The 19,163-nt window shown below is 47.2% G+C and overlaps 1 protein-coding gene across 1 annotated transcript in view; it reads right to left on the bottom strand.

The window, feature by feature from the left end:
• Positions 1-383: 383 nt before the first annotated feature.
• dcaf5 (ddb1 and cul4 associated factor 5) overlaps positions 384-19,163 on the bottom strand; it is a 157,632-nt gene continuing 138,852 nt past the window's right edge. The window contains exons 8-9 of the mRNA XM_072485650.1: positions 7,160-7,287; positions 384-4,737 (exon numbers count right to left, since the gene is read on the bottom strand). Coding sequence (XP_072341751.1) covers positions 2,860-4,737; positions 7,160-7,287 — 2,006 coding nt within the window. The 3' untranslated portion in view covers positions 384-2,859. The remainder of the gene's footprint in view (positions 4,738-7,159; positions 7,288-19,163) is intronic.

The raw sequence follows: 19,163 nt of genomic DNA, 5'->3' as shown, positions 1-19,163 counted from the left end.
GTTCTCCTTTCGCCCCTGTGCTCGTTGACCTACAGTTGCTGCTGATCAAGCAACGTCTTGACTTTAAAATTCGCTTCATGGTTTTCAAATCCCTCCATCGCCTCATCCGTCCAAATTTCTGTAGTCTCCTCCACCTCCACAATTCTCCAAACAATCTACACTCGTCTAAATCTGGTCTCTTGAGCATCCCTGATTTTAATTCTCCACTGTTGGCTGCTGTGCCTCTTGCTGCTTAGGTTCTAAAACTCTGAAGTTCCCTCCCTAAATTTCTCCATGTTCCTTTGACCAAAGCTTTTGACTATCTGCCCAAATATTGCCTTATGTCTAAGTGTCTAATTTTGCTTCATTGCTTTATTACAATAACGACTCTTTGTGGATACAAATTATCATTCTCATACATTTATTACATTAATAGTCATTTGGTGGTACAGAACTTGAGTATTGGTGAAAAAAGAGAGACATTATTTGTGAAGCTTTTCATCCTGCGCTCACCAGAATCACAAAAATACAAATCCAAGGGAAGCAACAAATGCTCAGGGTTCTTTGCAGACAGAAAGAACATGTCCACACATTGCACCCGTTTCAGTGATAGCCATTCGCTGGTTTGAATCTCAGGGCAACGCCTTGACCAGAGTCAAACTGCCTGGTTTAAGTTTTTTTTTAATTTTCAAAATGAATTTAGAGTACCCAATTATTTTTTCCAATTAAGGGTCAATTTAGCATGACCAATCCACCTATCCTGCACATTTTTGCGTTGAGGAGGTGCGGCTACAGAGTTTGGAGGGAGGATTGAAAACAATGACTTCAATTTTCCCAGTGTTGGAGGAAATTGCTCCTCATCCAGTATTGATGTTGGACAAGTAATCAGATGACTTTTAGCAACCGTGGAGTCAAGGTGGTGACACCGGGAGAATGTACAAACTCTACACGGACAGTGACTCGGGGCCAGGATCGACTCTGGGTCCTCGACGCTGTAAGGCAGCAGTACTAACCACTGCACCACCATGCTGCCTTGGTTTAATTTTAAAACAATGCTTGGCAGTTAACTGTCAGTCACCATCAAATGGTGCATTCTCCATGGCAACGCCTCTACTGATCAGAATCCACTTGACAACCAATCAACCCACTCTTCTCATATAGTATAACTTTGTTGCACCCCTTGAATTTGTATTCGTTTCTTGTAATTGTCCTGATGAGTACAAGATGAAAAGCTTTGACAAATAATGTCTCTTTTTCAGCAATGTTTATTACATTGGCATTTCTTCTTCCTTTTGTGTCAAGTGAGGGCTGTCTATGCTTAGGGTAAATTAGTACCAAGCAAGCGCTGCGAATGCTGAATTCTGGATAAAGGAACTTTCTACTCTGCCCAATGAGGTGCATTTTAATACTAATCTCAGATGAGCATCTCCTGCTACACCACTGTGTTCCATTTCCCACACCAGCTATCCTGATGGCTCTCGAAAGGAGATTGTTCATTTAGCATGGCTTGGTGAAGAACAAAGAGTTCGATGCTCATTTAGAACTAGGCTGTCCAATCTTATTTCACATTTGAGTCTTCCACCACATTTGGGCTGGAATGATAGGACACAGGAACTCCCCACTGTTACTCATTCCTAAAGGGCAATTGCAATGTTAGTTTCATGACAATTGGATATGTTTGCTGTGTTCTGAGACTCATCACTGAAAATATCCTGAGCGAGCTTCAGTAACACAGTCAGTGTCAACTTGGTTCTCTCAGCTTTGCTCCTGGCAATTGCAGGCTGCAGATGGAAGGACCCAACCTCCAAGATGCATAAGCTGCCAGAGAAACTTTCCCAATTGCACACAGAATGTATTCGGTCAACTCAGAAGGAGTGTTGTGGAGGGATTTATTGATCCTTCAATACTACCTGATGGTTCAAAGACAATATCATGGAACTAGACAAAGGGTTAGCCATTTTCCTTCTTTCCCCTCTCCAAACAAAAGCGCACCAGAATACAAAGGCCTAATCCCCGTAATGGGGATTGTGGTTCAAATTAATATTCAAAGATCTCCTTGCATTTATGAAACACTATCTTGCCTTATCTGAAGCTGCAGCAGAGCAGTGTGGAGGCAGGAATGCGGCAAGACACAAAAGGAATTGCAAATGACCAAGTTTATTTCTCTTGCCCGTTGAAAAATGTGACAGCTGACCACGAGCCTCCTGTGCAGAAATGTTGTGCTTCAAATAATTCTCATTAAGAAATTAAACGCAAAACACAAAACTTTATTCCTGACCACTGCTTAAATCAAACTCTCTTCTTCATCAACAGATCAGTGTTCCACATACGCAACCAACATGTTAAACATTTTCCTTAAGAATCAAACGGTCTACCCCTCACACGAATAAAAGGCTACCAACAAAGGTGGCAATTTAAAATAAGACCAAAAAACCCCCTCAAGAACTATGAAGTGTTAGATTTCAATAAGTCTCCATTTGTTGAATTATTATTCTATGGGTTTGAATACTTGGAACATACATAAATTTGCTCACCTTTACCAAGTTGATATTATGGGAAGCTTTGTAATAATTTGTCCGCTTTGAGAGGCCAAATGCACCATAAACCCTTGCTTGGCATAATGAATACTTTAAACAGAAGTATAAACCTTGGATATTGGAATCCAAAATTAGAATCACTCCAAATAATTTGTATTTTATATACCATTATCATACACAATTCTACAAATTTCTGTATTAGCATTTCTTCAACAAATTGACTTATTTACATAATTGTTAACAAAAGCTCTCACTGTTACAGGCCAGTGTCTTGTGAAGTTCTAGTTAAATGCTTTCATCAGTGACATTCTGAGGCACTGGTACAGGACAAGTGCAAATCATATCATGTCTTCTGTTTCTTCTCAGCTGGTGAGTAGTCTGGATCTAGCTCTTTTCGCAACCTTTTTAACACTCCAGAAGGCTGGCCAGTCTCAGCTGGTGACAGGGTCCCTTGGCGACAATCAAAAATTTTTTTTAGTGCTATCATTTTCTTAGCACATTCGTAATGCTCATTTATTCCAGATTGGGAACGATCTTCCTTGTGGTGTAATGAGGCTACCTGTGCATAACTACCAGCCTCTGACTTGGAGGCCACTGCTGAACCTCCCTGCTCTGGGCAAGTCTGTTCACTGTGGCCTGCGCACTGCCTATCAAAAAGGCCATTACTGCAGGAAGTCTCTGAACACCTTTCTTCCACATCACAAGTCCTGGTTTTGGATTTCTCAATGTGGTCAGAATGACTTCTTGCCCCAGCTAAATGTATTTCTGCAAAAGGGATAGTTGGAGATAATGTGGATTTAATAAATTCCTGACCAGATTCTTCTCTGGCTATCTGCAGTACAGTTTGTGTATTCACACATTCCAACACCTCAGTGTGACTACACAGCTCTTGTGCCTGGCTGCCAAATGCTTGACACTGGTTTGTTAGGTTACTGCTGTTTCCTACACAGACTGATTTGCCATTAACCTTTTTGGCCTCATAACAGTGCTCAGCACAGCTGCTGAGGGCATCTTCAACAGCATGTCCTTGCTCTCCAGACATCATTTCCTTCATGGATGTCACAGTGCTGCATTCATGACCAAGCAAGAATGAATGCTTGCTCTTTGCCTGTACGTGTACATACTCAGCTGAGCTGCTGCTTTCGCCATTGTGTTCATCGAAACATTTGTCCTCTTGAAATCTATGATGAGATGGCTCTGTACCTTTTTTTGCAGTGTCACTTTCTTGTGCTAAAATACTTAATAAACTGCCTCTCTCACTCGTGCCCGGCATATCTGCCAGTGACAAAAACGTCATGGTGCCTCCTTTTGATTTCAGTTGTGACTTGAAGGTGTTTTGGATTTTGCTGTAGGCCTTATAAACCTTTCTGACCTCGGATTCACTGTCTGAGTAAGGAGATACTCTTCCTCTCCTATTATCAAACTCAGCACTGCTTCTTTCTGGTGAAGATGAAGCTGATGAGTTGTTTCCCTCACGTACTTGAGAATAGTCACCATTATCCTCAGCACTACATTGTTTTACTTTTTTGAGTTGTGAAGTACCCCTTTTCTCCCTCCGGAGTTTTTGCTTGGCTCTTGCAGCATTTCTTTGTCGCATAGATGCACGGCGCCTACCATTACTACTGGAACTACTGGAATCATTTGCCTCTGGGCTTGGCGATCGAGGCCTTTTCACAGGATCCGCGTCCGAATCTGTATTTACTTGTTGATAATTGTTTTCTGAGGAATCAGAGTCATTTGAAAGAGTTCGAAGTCGCTCATCTTGGTAGCGCCTGAGGGCAGACAACCTTTGTCGACGAGACTGTAGGTCTTCCCTTGTTGCCGAAATATGGGACAGCTTCTGTCGGTCCAGTGTGTAGGTCGCCTCATCAGAATCATCACCTTGCTGGGGTGACAGTGGTAATGAAGCAGAAGATTCAGTATCGCTGTATCCTGATCGTTCACTAGCCCCTGCATGTAGCTGAAGAATTGTACTCTCATTCAGGTCACTGTCAGAGTCAGAACTCCAACCCTCAATCTCACGTCTTACAAGAGAATCAAAGAAAGCCATCATTCTCGGATCTTCCTGAACTGACTGGTTAGCATAATCATGAGACAGACCACTCCCACTGTTCAGGACCAGGCTGATGTACTCTTCATGAGTATAAAGATTGCGGGTGTCATCGTCCACTGCTCCATCTAGGTCTCCAGCACAATTTGGTTGTAGGTATGGACTCCAAACCTGTATTTAGAAAACACAAAAGCATTTAGTGTTTACAGTCATGTCAATTCTCCCAAAGTCCAGAAAGACATGCTGTTGGTAATTTGGACATTCTGAATTCTACCTCAATGTACCCGAACAGGCTCGGGCATGTAGCGACTAGGGGATTTTCACAGTAACTTCATTGCAATGTCAATGTAAGCCTACTTGTGATAATAATAAAGATTATTATTATTAATGAATGCCTTTAAATCAAAATTGTCTCAATTCACCTGCTGCTCACTGGCAAGAGAACAAAATGTGTTCAGATCTCCTGAAATACAGTCTCACTAACTTCACTATATAACGCTATATACAGATGGCAAATCAGCAGATATTAGTCTGTACCTTTATAGAATTGGCAATCACCAGTGGACTGCCACTCTGGAGCGACTTCCTCCGCTTGAAATCCAAAGCCCCCGTCTCACCCAACCTTCCTGATTCAGGCCATGGTAAAAATGAAACAGTGAAGCAGCTCAGGGGATCCAGTGGCAAAGTGCAAAAGGAGTGGAGCGAAGGAGGGAATGCCCCATTTTACAGCACTAGCTGCCATAAAGCAGGCGTGTTTAAAGGCGCTATAGAAAGGAAGGAGGTACGGTTCAAAGCTAAGTTAATGGGATGTAGGGCGGCACGGTGGCTCAATGGTTAGCACTGCTGACTCACAGCGCTGAGGACCCGGGTTTGATCCTGGTCCTGTCTGTGTGGAATTTGCAATTTCTCCCCATGTTTTGCATGGGCCTCATCCCCAGAACGCAAAGATATGCAAGCTAGGTGGATTGGCCACGCTAAATTGCTCCTTAATTGAAAAAAGAGAGAACTGGGTACTCTAAACTTATAAAGAGTGACTGGGATGTTGGGGCTCAGACATCAGCTTGAGGGGAGTCAGTGTCGGATTGGGGTTCACTTGTCATAATCCCATATGGTGAGCCCCACACCTGCCGCTGGGTTAATATTAGTACGAGATCCTTAAGTGGGCATTAAGGGCCTTAATTGGCAGCGGGGCAGATGGTCAGGGAGAGACAGGAAGGCTGCGGAGTCCCCGCTGACCCGATTGAATGCCCCCTACCAGTACACTCATTAAGGGGGAGGTTCTGTTCCAAAATGACAGCGACGTCAAATATTGATGTTACTATCTTCTTACTGTGCATGCTTCTGACAGATGCTCCCTCTACGCAGTTACAGATCTTTTTTAAAGATCTAAAAAAAAAACTCAGGCTTGCAAATTCCTGTCTCAAAATGATCCTGTCGCCTTTCCCACCAGTGGTCGCACCCACATAGATACAGATTTCTCCCAACACTATCTGGCTCTTCTCCCCAGATCTGTGCTAGGTTTGAGAGAGAGAGAACTTATTTTTGTCAGAATGTTGATGAGTTAAATGCCCGTGTCCGTTCCTAGTGAATACAGAGCTGCTTACTGATGCTCAACACTCTTTCAAGTTCAATTTTCCGTCGCATGAGATACATTCACATGAATCTTCACAAGCACCAATGTAAAATTCTTCTGAAGGTGCAACATGCCTAAGGCACTGAATAGCAGCCAAGACTCTAAGAATGCTCAGTGACTCACTGAAAATACTGCACCACCTTGCCGAAATGCGGATGGTGCAAAATACAAGTGTGAGGCTTGGTACCTCAAACAGCATTTCTCAGAGCAGAAAAAAAAATACTTTGAGATCAGCTACTTGACAATGTAACATCAGACATTGAAATCCAAATGCTAACTTTCAATGTTTTCCCCAACACGGAGGAACAGAAACTGGAGCTTCTTGCAGACCGGAGAATAAGCTAATGGGGAAACCCAAAGAAGAGGTTTGCATCAGAACTATCATATATCAGGAATATGCCAAAATGGACACATCACCTGCTCTGCAATATATCAATAGACATTACATTAACGTTTAAGTGCAAAACCTTTAAAAACAGGTTTCACTCATACACTGAAGACACCCACAAACATAGTCAAAATAATTACATTGCTAGACTATGTGATCTGAAGGTATATCACAAAACTGCACACAGATTAAAACAAATTGATGCAGGGATGAGGACGGTAACTGAATAAAACCACTTATTATGATGTACACTGATAAGGCTGGAATTCAAATTGTTTTGTCTATTCAGATAAGTGAAATGAAATAAAAGTATACTTACCTATACCTGGGCAAGTGTTAATGTTAACAAAGTTTACTTTCTTCTACACTACCAACTATATTAAGGACTTCTGGTTTTTTTGTGCTCAAGAAAAATGGTATTTCTGTTATGGATATCTTCAAACAACATAATTTTAGTTTAGGGCTCAGTGTATATAGATGGCCAAATAGCTGAAGTTTAATGTACTGTGCTGTTCTAGGTTCTATGTTCTAATTGTGACCACTATCAGACTCCTGCTGGTGGCACGACATACCTTGATAATCTTTTCCACTCCCGATGAGCAGATCATGTATGAATGAGGGTTGAAGCGCACTTGATTTACGATGGAGCGATGACCCTTCATCACCATGAATGCACCATTCACAATTCTGGCGGGGCCTCCTGCAAACAGTTTACACCAGAGGTATGACTACACATCATCCTGACTTTAAACACATATAAACATGTCCATTATTAATAAATACACATTTGATTCTAGCACACATTAGACCACATATTTAGTTTTGCGATAAGAAATTTGGTCCACCAATCACCCCGTTCACACATCGTATCAAATTTACTGAAACACACAACTGCATTCAACAACCCAACAATGAAAGGAAATCAGGGTTATCCAACTGCTTGAAGCTTCACTCATTTTGTTACCTCAAGTTATATCCAAATCCACAATTAAGTCATTATTCTTTTTGTTGATCAGTTTCCCTAATGCTTACCATCTTACCCATCCCACACAAAGTGCTGCGATATTTTTCTTGCTGTGCTTAAAGTATTAGAACAGCTTTAACACATAAACAATGATCAAGACAGCTATCTGATACATTGGTGCAGATATATTCCCCCCCCCCCATTAAATTTGGGAGTATTTACCAAACTAGTTTCTAATTTATGTTTCTGCGTTGCTTCCAAGTAGCCCATTGCTTGTATTTTACTTTCCGTAAATTAGAAACCAGTTTGGTAAAATTCTCCAGTGCAGGACTAAATTAGGAAAGAGAACAAAAATATATGAATGGGGAAACTTGGGCAAGATCAGAAGAACCAAATTCTGTACATATTCCAGGAAAGTGCTGGAAAGTAATAACCTAGTCGGGGTTCTACATCATCATCTTTTTAGCTTAGGGATGTGTCAATGTTCATACCTGAAATTCACACCTTAGTGCTTTGAAGGAGAAGCACTGTGCGGGTATCAGAACCAGAAACTTGCAATCGGTTTCTTTCTCAGGCCAGACTGCCAAAAGGGAGGGGAGTTCCCACAGTGATGGTAAATGGCAGGAGCTGGACTCACAAATTCCAAGTATGTCCCTCTGAATTTATTTGCGGGACCTGGTGGAGGGAAATGGTCCAGACCATCGACTGAGCTGTTTGTCAGGTAAGCTGGAACTGCCCAACCATGGGCTTCCTAAGCTCCATATTATGGGCATGTACATCAGAAGCTAGGTTGAGTGGAACCTGCCTGCAGCAGGCCACGGCACACTTGCACGGTGGCACAGTGGTTAGCACTGCTGCCTCACAGCGCCAGGGACCTGGGTTCAATTCTGCCCCGGGTCACTGTCTGTGAGGAGTTTGCACTATCGCCCCATGTCTTTGTGGGTTTCTTCTGGGTGCTCCAGTTTCCTTCCACAGTCCAAAGATGTGCAGGTCAGGTGGGGTTATGGGAATGGGAAAGGGCGGGGGAAGTGGGCTTAGGTAGGGTACTCTTTCAGAGGGTCAGTGCAGATTTGATGGGCCGAATGACATCCTTCTGCACTGTTGGAATTCTATGATTCAAATCAGACTTAAGAAATATTTTTAGGAACAAAAATCAAGAACGCAGTGAACTTTCCTGATCCCATGTCAAAGGGTAAGGCTGACCAACAACGAGAACCTGGAACTCAACTTTATGCTAGGACTTTAAAATTCTGTTCATGTAGATTTGGAAGGAGAAGGGCACGAGGACAGAATCAGATTCAGCCTTTACAAACCCTCTCCTTCCCTAGATTAAATGGTCAGGCAACATTCATTCATTAAAATGACTTGTCATGATGAATCCATATAAAAATTGAGTTAAGGCCATTGTTGAAGCAGTACGTGTCGTTCTGACTTTCACACTTTTGGAAGGATAAAGTAATATAGAAGACACAATGCAGATATTGCCTTGAAAAAAATATAAATACAAAAACACAATAAAAACTGGAGCTGTTTTCATCAGATTACAAGGTCAATGGATAAAAGATGTTTAGTCTCAGGGGGTCGATGGAGGGGCGGGGGATTATGAGGGGACAGAGGGAGCATCGGGTGTCGCTCTATGCCGATGACCTCTGTATGTTTCGGATCCGTTGGAGAGTATGAGAAGGATTATGGGCCTGCTGAGGAGGTTAGGAGGGTTCTCAGGGTAAAAGCTGAATGTAGTGAAAAGCGAGTTATTCCCGGTGAATTAGCACAGCGGGCTAATTTAGGGGGGATGCCATTTACGGTAACGAGGGATAGGTTTAGGTATTTCGGGATTCAGGTAGCGAGGGAATGGACCGGGCTCCATAAGTGGAACTTAGCGAAGCTGGTGGAGGAGGCTCAGAAGGATCTTAAGAGGTGGGATACACTGCACTTAACGCTGGCAGGGAGGGTCCAAGTGGTGAAAATAAATATTCTGCCGAGGTTCTTGTTTATCTTTCAAGCTCTCCCGATCTTTATACCAAAGGCCTTTATTTCGGAAAGTGGACACGATCATTTCTGACTTTGTATAGGCGGGGAAGGTGCCATGGGTGGGGAGGACCCTGCTACAGAGGCAGAGGCAGCAGTGGGGTTAGTATTGCTGAACTTGCTTCATTATTATTGTGCGACGAATGTGGACAAGGTGCGGCGGTGGTGGTAAGGAGAAGGAGTAGAGTGGGTTAGGATGGAGGAGGAATCTTGTAAGGGGTCTAGTTTGAGGGCTATGGTGACGGCAGCGTTGCCGATGGCTCAAGGAACCCAGCGGGGCAGTCCACAGTGAAGATATGGAATCAGTTGAGGAGGCATTTTAGGGTGGAAGGGATGTCGGTGCTAACACCACTGTGCAAGAATCATGAGTTTGAGCCAGGGGGGATGGAAAGTGTATACAGGAGGTGGAGGGAAGTGGGGCTGGTCAAGGTGAGGGATCAGTATTTGGAGGAAGGGTTCGCAAGTCTGGAGGAGCTAAGAGAGAGGGTAGAGGTGCCAAGGGGGATTGAGTTCAGGTATCTGCAGGTTAAGGATTTTGCGCGAAAGGTCTGGAGGGGGTTCCCTAGGTTGCCGGATACACCCTGCTCGAGTGACTGCTGCTCCCGGATGTGGAAGGGGAGGGAAGAATTGGGGATGTATTCAAGTGGCTGGGGAAGCAGGGAGGCGAGCGGGTGGTGAAGATCAAGGAGAAATGGGAAGCGGAGTTGGGAGGGGAGATCAATTGGGGAGCATGGAGTGAGGCACTGCATAGGGTAAACGGGACCTCCTCATGTGCAAGGATGAGCCTGATACAGTATAAGGTGATGCACAGGATGCATATGATTTGGGCAAGAATGAGTGGGTTCTTTCAGGGGGTAGCAGATGAGTGTGAGAGGTGTGGGTGGAGGCCAGCGAATCTCGCGCACATGTTTTGGGGTTGCGGAAAAATTGGGATGATTCTGGGTGGGAGTGTTCGTAGTCTTAGCCAGGATAGTGGAGGAGGTGGAGGTGGATCCGGACCCTCTGGTGGCGATATTTGGGGTTTCCGAGAAGCTGGAGCTCATGGAAAGGAGGAAGGCCGATGTCTTGGCCTTCGCCTCTCTGATTGCACGATGGCGAATTTTGCTGGAGTGGCGGTCGGCATCGCCACCGGGCGTAGCGGCCAGGTTGGGTGACCTGAACGACATCCTGCGATTAGACAAGATAAAATATGAGTTAAGAGGCTCTTCAGGAGGGTTTGAGAAAAGGTTGTGTATGTTTGTGACCGTGTTTGAGGGGCTGTTTTTTGCAAGTGCTGAGAGGGGGAGGGGGGTGAAAAAGAGGAAACATCTGGACAGACTGATTAGTTGATTGTAGGGAAGCATGTTTCCCGGGGTGTTCACTGTAACCTGTTTTGGTACATGCTTGTAATAAAATACATTTAAAAAAAAGATGTTTAGAATTATAAAGGCAAGAGAAAGGTCAGATAGGACCAGACTATTTCAAGTTTCTATAATAGGGGGATGCAGGTACAAGATTAAGTCCAAGTGATTTCAGCAAGGACAGAAGAACATTTTTTGCATCAAATGTTGTGCAACTGCAAAATGCATGAGCAGACTCAATGATAAAAGCAGAAGCCATGTCAACATTTAAGAATAGGTAAGAAACTAACATAAGGAGTGGGGAGAAAAAGGAAAATGAAAACATGGTAGGGTAGGCACATGGGATTAGTTGTACTTGGGTGGAGGATAGTTGCGGCCAATACCTATCAGTGTTAACTTAGTTGAAGCACAAGAAGAACACAAGTTGATCTGTACCCCAGGGGTGGGGTCTCAAGACACGGGGACATGGGGGGGGGGGGGGGGGGGAAAGAGAGAGAATATGCAAACTCCACATGGACAGTGGCCTAGGGCCCGGTGGGCATGTCACAAAATTGACCACTGAAATATTCACGGTTAATAAAGAAATAAACCAACATGTTGAACCTCCTTCGCTAAGCAACTTTCTATGAATTTTCAAAAGTTTGTAAAATGGAATGATCGCTATTTGACATTGCTGCCAATACCAGCTGCATTTCTGTGAATTACAGAAAATAGCCAAGCAGCCTAATTTTTCACAAATCAGTCTCCTGCAGCAGCGCACAGAATGGAATCCAAGTATAGTCTTCAATTGGTTAGATGGCAAGGATTATTTGGACCTGGGAATACAGACACAATTCCATCCCCATGTCATAATTAGGCCCTTATTTTTACTTTCCAATTATGAATTTTTGTAAACACATTTACAACAGAAACTACCACACTGTAAATGCACCCGCCTGCCAGTGGTGATGTAGAATCTCCCATGGCAGGAGTGTATAATTGCAGCTTGACAAGCTTACACAAACAGCTCCACTATACACTGTAGGACTCCTTTCAGTTTATTTTTTTTGTTCCCATTTCTTTTATGTTATTTTAATTTGTGGCCCAATAATCGGGATAAGCCTTTAAGCAGAAGACTCAAAGTTGAAACAGCCTGCTTGCCAGGACGCTTCCTAGGTTTTGTTTTTGGAAAGGACTGACTCCTTGGCACCGAGTGGATCTTAGGAACCAGGTTTGGAGGGAGTTGGATCGATTGGTAAATCGGCAACCGGTGAATTGGACAGGGACAGTGTGTTGCTAAATTTGCCTTAGTTCAATTGCTCTGTTTTATTACCGTTGCTCTCGAGTTGCCAGGTATCTTTATGATGCCGCCACGAGGTTCAAGTCCGAGTAATGATCAATAACCCAATACACCGATTAGTAAGATTTAAATCAAAGCACATTTATTATACACAGTAATTGCTACTCATGCACAAATTCTACGTTTAAGCTACTTCTACAACTAACAGGCCTATATTTAACTTTGAACTGGCCCACCAGGTCAGGGGAACAAATGGCCTTTCGTTCGGGTTCTGAGCCTGCGAGATTCGAAGTTGGTACAGATTGGTAGCTAGGAGCGCCTATCTCGTAGCGAGCGTTGAATTAAGACTTACGAGTTCGATGATCACTGGAGTCACTGCACAGGTCACAGTCAATGTTGGTTCATTGTTGCTGGGTGACCCGGGCAGGAAGAAGAGCGTGAAGAGAGCGAAGAGGTGGAGAAGAAGAGAGCGATTTGAACTTAGTCCCCAGGGGCTTCCCGCCTTTCGGGGCGGACCCTGTACCTGGTCCCAAGTGATTGGACTTTGTCCCAATCGCTTGGTTCAATTTTCTCCAATGCTGGAGCGGTTCCCTGATCGATTGGGCGGTCTTGAGGTGCTCGTTCACCTCCTTTTGTGTAGGCTCCTGCTGGCGCCGAAGAGTCTGGTTTTGCTTTGTGTGTCTAAATGTTGCTTATTGTTCCCGGGGATTTCTCATTAGTATGCAGATGGCTGTTGTTTTGTTATGCTGATGGTTGCTGGTATCGATATTGTCTGGCCTTTCCAGAGGTAAATACACAGCCAACCTGCAGCTGCTGGTTTTTGTCTTGTTGGCTGACTTTCCCATCAGCCTTTGCCATTCGCCATTTTGAATCGGGAGTTGGCCATTTTAAGTGGCTACAAGTGTTCTGCCTGACAACGGTGAGTGATTGGTTCTTGCATGACGCTGATAGAACTTAGCATAAATGTTTAGACATTGGAAGTGAAAGAACTCTCTCTCTTCTGCTTGCTGAAATGAAGAAACTGCTGTATTGTTCTGAAAGGAGTGTCTGGCACATCTTTTCCTGTGAACCTGAAACGATGCCGAGACTGTAGAGAAGGTAGACAACTTTGCCAGAGAAAACTACCTCAAGCATAGAAGGAAGAAGTGCCAAAACAAATCTAATTTCACCTGTATTGCGACTCCGGGTCAAGTGGGGATGGAATGCCCACACCCAATGAACAAATTTTAAAAATGTTTCTGAACATTGGGATTTCACCACTTAGGCCACTGAACCATGAAGGGAGATTAATGATCCCACGGGATTCCGGAGAATCACGGAAGGCCGGAGCATAGGGCGCCGGGACTGCCAAATGGTAATGACCGATTTGCATTTATTTGCATGCTCCCACTGGCACACAACTTGGACCTCGTTCCCGCCACCAGCAGGGTGTTGGAGCATCCCGATCGGGCTGATCCCGATTTTGCCCTGACGCCTGATTCTCCGACCCATTGTGGAACGCGATCGGGCATCCTGGAACAGAGAATCCCTCCCAAGATTTTTGATTACATTGTATAACATTTTAAATTAATCAAAGGCCAGAGAGGACATATACAGTCCCAAGACATGACCATAAGAAAGAACATAATGGGCTGGATCTTGCTGGAGCTGGACAACTTGCAGAATTGTTCTGTTAACCATTTAGTTTGCACCCTCCAGCTCAAAAATATTTTGTGACATAACTTGCTAGAAGACAATCTCCTGACTTCTGGTTGCGGTGATGTGGAGCTAAGCCGCACGTTTCGGCAGCTCCCGCGACGAACGGACTTTTGGGCCCTACAGAGGAGCCCCAACGGAGCTTTTTTCGATTTAATCCCGTGTGGGAAGATGCAGTGAGGTCCCCCCTCACAATATATGGCAGAGATCAGCGGTGGAACGACGAGGAAAGAGGCCCTGGAGCAGAGACCAAAACGAGGGGTAAAAAGGCAAGATGGCGGAGGGCGGAGAGTGAGCAGCGTGGGGGCCAGACCAGCAGGAGTTCCTCAAGCGATGTCTGGAGGAGCTGAAAAAGGAGGTGCTGGCGCCAATGCTGTTGGCGATCGAGGGGCTGAAGGAGACCCAGAAGACCCAGGCGGTGGAGCTTCGTGAGGTGAATGATAAAGTGAATACCAACGAGGACGAGATCCTGGGCCTGGCGGTAAAAATGGAGGCGCACGAGGCGGTGACCGAGAGAATTGAGGTCCTGGAGAAAAGGTCGAGGAGGAAGAACCTCCGGATTCTGGGTCTTCCCGAGGGAGTGGAGGGAGCTGATGCTGGGGCGTACGTGAGTACGATGCTCCATTCGCTGATGGGCGCGGAGGCCTCTCCGAACCCCTGGAGCTGGAAGGAGCTCACCGGGTCCTGGCGAGGAGACCCAAGGCTGATGAGCCGCCAAGGGCGATAGTGGCAAGGTTCCATCGCTTCGCGGACAAAGAAAGTGTGCTGAGATGGGCCAAGAAGGTGCGGAGCAGTAGATGGGAGAACGCGGTGATCCGAGTATACCAGGATTGGAGCGCGGAGGTGGCAAAGAGGAGAGCTGGCTTCAACCGGGCCAAGGCGGTGCTGCATAAAAAAAGAGTCAGGATCTGCATGCTGCAAGCCTGCGCGATGTGGGTCACTTATCAGGACCGACACCATTATTTTGAAACGCTGTTTAGCACACTGGGCTAAATGGCTGGCTTTGAAAGCAGACCAAGGCAGGCCAGCAGCACGGTTCGATTCCCGTAACAGCCTCCCCGAACAGGCGCCGGAATGTGGCAACTAGGGGCTTTTCACAGTAACTTCATTTGAAGCCTACTTGTGACAATAAGCGATTTACATTACATTACAGAAGAGGCTTGGACCTTTATTCAGACTGAAAAACTGGACTCGAACTGAGGGGATGTGGTTGTATATGGGGTTGTAAATATGGGTAAAGAATATTTCATGGGTGAGATGATGGATGGGGATGTGGGTAGAGTTCTGGTTAAAATTCCTAAAATTTCCTTTTTTCTTTGCTGTAGACAAGATGATGATGATGGGGACTGTGGGCGTCGGTGCTGGAGGGAGGTGAGACTCGGGGATGAGGGAACTGGGATAATGGCCGCAACAGGAGCTGCGCCATAGGGGGCGGGGCTGGTTCAGGAAAGCGCGGGCTTTTTCCCGTGCCAAAAAGGGGGGGGGGGGGGGGGGGGGGGGGGAGATGGAGGAAGGTAAGGAGGAGAGACTCCCACACGGGGAGATCAACGGGAAGGCAGGGGACGCCGGGGTCAGCAGAAGTCAGCTGACTCACGGAAGTAATATGGGGGGAGCAAAAGAGCTAGATGTGGATCTAGCGGGGGGGGGGGGGGATTCTAGGGTTGCTGCTGCACTGTCCCAGGGGGAACTGAAAATGGAAAAATGGAAGAGGTGGTCGGGCCGGGGGTTCCCCGCCTGGGGGACTGGAGGGTGCGGGAGGCGCGAGCACGGGACTGGCCTAAGATAGGAGATGGCTAGTCGGCGGGGGGGGGGGGGGGGGGGGAGAGGTAACCCCCCCATCTGGCTGATCACGTGGAATGTGAGAGGACTAAATGGACCGGTTAAGAGGGCCCGAGTGTTCGCGCACCGAAAGGGACTGAAGGCTGACGTGGTCATGCTTCAGGAGACACATCTGAAGGTGGCAGATCAGGTCAGGTTAAGGAAGGGATGGGTGGGACAGGTGTTCCATTCGGGGCTGGATGTGAAGAACAGAGGGGAGGTAATACTGGTGGGAAAGGGGGTGTCGTTTGAGGCCAAGAACATAGTAGCGGACAAGGGAGGCCGATACGTGATGGTGAGTGGTAGGTTGCAGGGGATGGAGGTGGCACTGGTGAATGTATATGCCCCAAACTGGGACGATGCTGGATTCATGAAACGGATGTTGGGGCGTATTCCGGACCTGGAGGTAGGGAGTTTGATAATGGGTGGGGATTTTAACACGGTGCTGGACCCAGCATTAGATCGTTCCAGATCTAGGAATGGGAAGAGGCCGGCTGCGGCCAAGGTGCTTAGGGGGTTTATGGATCAGATAGGGGGAGTAGATCCGTGGAGATTTGTCAGGCCTTTGGCCAGAGAATTTTCTTTTTTCTCTCACGTACATAAGGCCTACTCCCGGATAGATTTTTTTGTTCTGGGCAGGGCATTGATCCCGAAAGTGGAGGGAACGGAGTATTCGGCCATAGCCATTTCAGACCATGCCCCGCACTGGTTAGAGCTGGAGCTGGGGGAGGAGAGGGACCAACGCCCGTTGTGGAGGTTGGATGTGGGACTGCTGGCAGACGAGGAAGTGTGCGGGAGGGTGCATTGAAAGGTATCTGGAGGCTAACGACAACGGGGAGGTGCAGGTGGGAGTAGTATGGGAGGCGCTGAAGGCAGTGGTCAGGGGAGAGTTCATCTCCATCAGGGCTCACAGGGTGAAGAGAGAGGGCAGGGAAAGGGAGAGGTTAGTGGAGGAGATTTTAAGGGTGGACAGGAGCTATGCAGAGGCTCTTGATGAGGGACTACTCAGGGAGAGACGAAGTCTCCAGACGGAGTTCGACCTGTTGACCACAGGGAAGGCAGAGGCACAGTGGAGGAAGGCACAGGGGGCGATATATGAATATGGGGAGAAGGCGAGCCGGATGCTGGCACACCAGCTCCGTAAGAGGATGGCAGCGAGGGAAATAGGTGGAGTCAAAGATGGCAGGGGAACTACGGTGCAGAGTGCAGGGAAAGTGAATGAGGCTTTTAAAGCCTTTTACGAGGAACTGTATAGGTCCCAGCCCCCAGGGGAAAAGAGGGGATGTGGCGATTCTTGGATCAGTTGAGGTTCCCAAAGGTGGTGGTGCAGGAGGTGGCAGGTTTGGGGGCGCCAATTGGGGTGGAGGAGCTGGTTAAAGGACTGGGGAGCATGCAGGCAGGGAAGGCCCCTGGGTCGGATGGGTTCCCGGTGGAGTTCTACAGGAAGTATGTAGACCTGTTAGCCCCGTTGCTGGTAAGGGCCTTCAATGAATCAAGGGAGGGGGGGACCCTGCCCCCGACAATGTCGGAGGCGACGATCTCTTTGATCTTGAAGCGGGATAAGGACCCACTGCAATGTGGGTCGTATAGACCGATCTCGCTCCTTAATGTATATGCTAAGTTGCTGGCAAAAATGTTGGCCATGAGGATTGAGGACTGTGTCCCGGGGGTGATTCACGAGGATCAGACGAGATTCGTAAAGGGTAGGCACTTAAATACTAATGTGTGACGGCTCCTAAATGTGACAATGATGCCATCGGTGGAGGGAGAAGTGGAGATAGTGTCAGCCATGGACGCGGAGAAGGCCTTCGATCGGGAAGTGTTGAGGAGGTTTGGGTTCGGGGGAGGGTTTATCAGGTGGGTTAAGCTCCTGTATAAAGCCCTGGTGGCGAGTGTGGTCACGAACCGGCGGAGGTCGGAGTATTTCCGGCTGTACCGAGGGACGAGGCAGGGGTGCCCCCGTCCCCTCTGCTGTTCGCATTAGCAATTGAACCCTTGGCCATGGCGTTAAGGGAGTTGGGGAAATGGTGGTTTGAGGGGGAGAGGAACATCGAGTGTCGCTGTACGCAGACGACCTGTTGCTGTATGTGACACATCCAGTGGAGGCGATGGTTGAGGTAATGCAGATCCTATGGGAGTTTGGAGACTTTTGGGCTATAAGCACATTGTGGGAAAGAGTGAGCTCTTTGTGATCCATCCAGGGGACCAGGGAAGAGGGATAGACGACCTACCGTTGAGGAGGCGGAAAGGAGCTTTCGATACTTGGGGATTCAGGTAGCTAGGAGCTGGGGGGCACTGCACAAACTTAATTTGTCGCGGTTGGTGGAACAGATGGAGGAGGATTTTAAAAGGTGGGACATGTTGCCACTCTCGCTGGCAGGTAGGGTATAGTCGGTTAAAATGGTGTCCTCCCGAGATTTCTTTTTGTATTCCAATGCCTCCCAATTGTGATCACTAAGGCCTTTTTTAAGAGAGTAAGCAGGAGCATTACGGGATTTGTGTGGGCGAGCAAGACCCCGCGGGTAAGGAGGGGGTTCTTGGAGCGTAGCAGAGCTAGAGGGTTGGCGTTGCCGGATGATCCGTAAGTGGGTGAAGGAGGGAGAGGGGGCGGCATGGAAGAGGTTGGAGATGGTTTCCTGCAAAGGAACGAGCCTGGGGGCGCTGGTGACGGCACCGCTGCCGCTCTCGCCGACAAGGTATACCACGAGCCCGGTGGTGGCGGCAACGCTAAAGATCTGGGGGCAGTGGAGACGGCACAGGGGTGCGACGGGAGCCTCGGTGTGGTCCCCGATCAGAGACAACCATCGGTTTGTCCCAGGAAGGATGGACGGGGGATTTCAGAGCTGGCATCGGGTAGGGATTAGAAGAATGGGGAACCTGTTCATTGACGGGATGTTTGCGAGCTTAGGGGCGCTGGAGGAGAAGTTTGGGCTACCCCCGGGAAACGCTTTCAGGTACATGCAAGTGAGGGCGTTTGTGAGGCGGCAGGTGAGTGAATTTCCGCTACTCCCGGCACAGGGGAGTCAAGATAGGGTGGTTTTGGGCGTATGGGTCGGGGAGGGCAAGGTGTCGGCGATATACCAGGAGATGAAAGACAAGGGGGAGGCTTTGGTAGAGGAGCTGAAGAGTAAATGGGAGGAGGAGTTGGGGGAGGAGATTGAGAAGGGGCTATGGGCTGACGCCCTAAGTAGGGTTAATTCCTCTTCCTCGTGTGCCAGGCGTAGCCTAATACAATTTAAGGTGGTTCATAGGGCGCATATGACGGGGGCGAGGCTGAGCAGGTTCTTTGGGGTGGAGGACAGATGTGGGAGGTGCTCAGGAAGTCCAGCGAACCATGTCCATATGTTTTGGTCATGCCCGGCACGGAAGGGGTTCTGGAGGGGAGTGGTGGGAACAGTGTCTAAGGTGGTGAAAGTCCGGGTCAAGCCAAGCTGGGGGCTAGCACTATTTGG

The sequence above is a fragment of the Scyliorhinus torazame genome, chromosome 2, assembly GCF_047496885.1.
Source record: "Scyliorhinus torazame isolate Kashiwa2021f chromosome 2, sScyTor2.1, whole genome shotgun sequence".
NCBI lineage: Eukaryota > Metazoa > Chordata > Chondrichthyes > Carcharhiniformes > Scyliorhinidae > Scyliorhinus > Scyliorhinus torazame.
The sequence above is the reverse complement of the archived record's forward strand: the minus strand, read 5'-3'. Positions and strand labels throughout refer to the sequence as shown.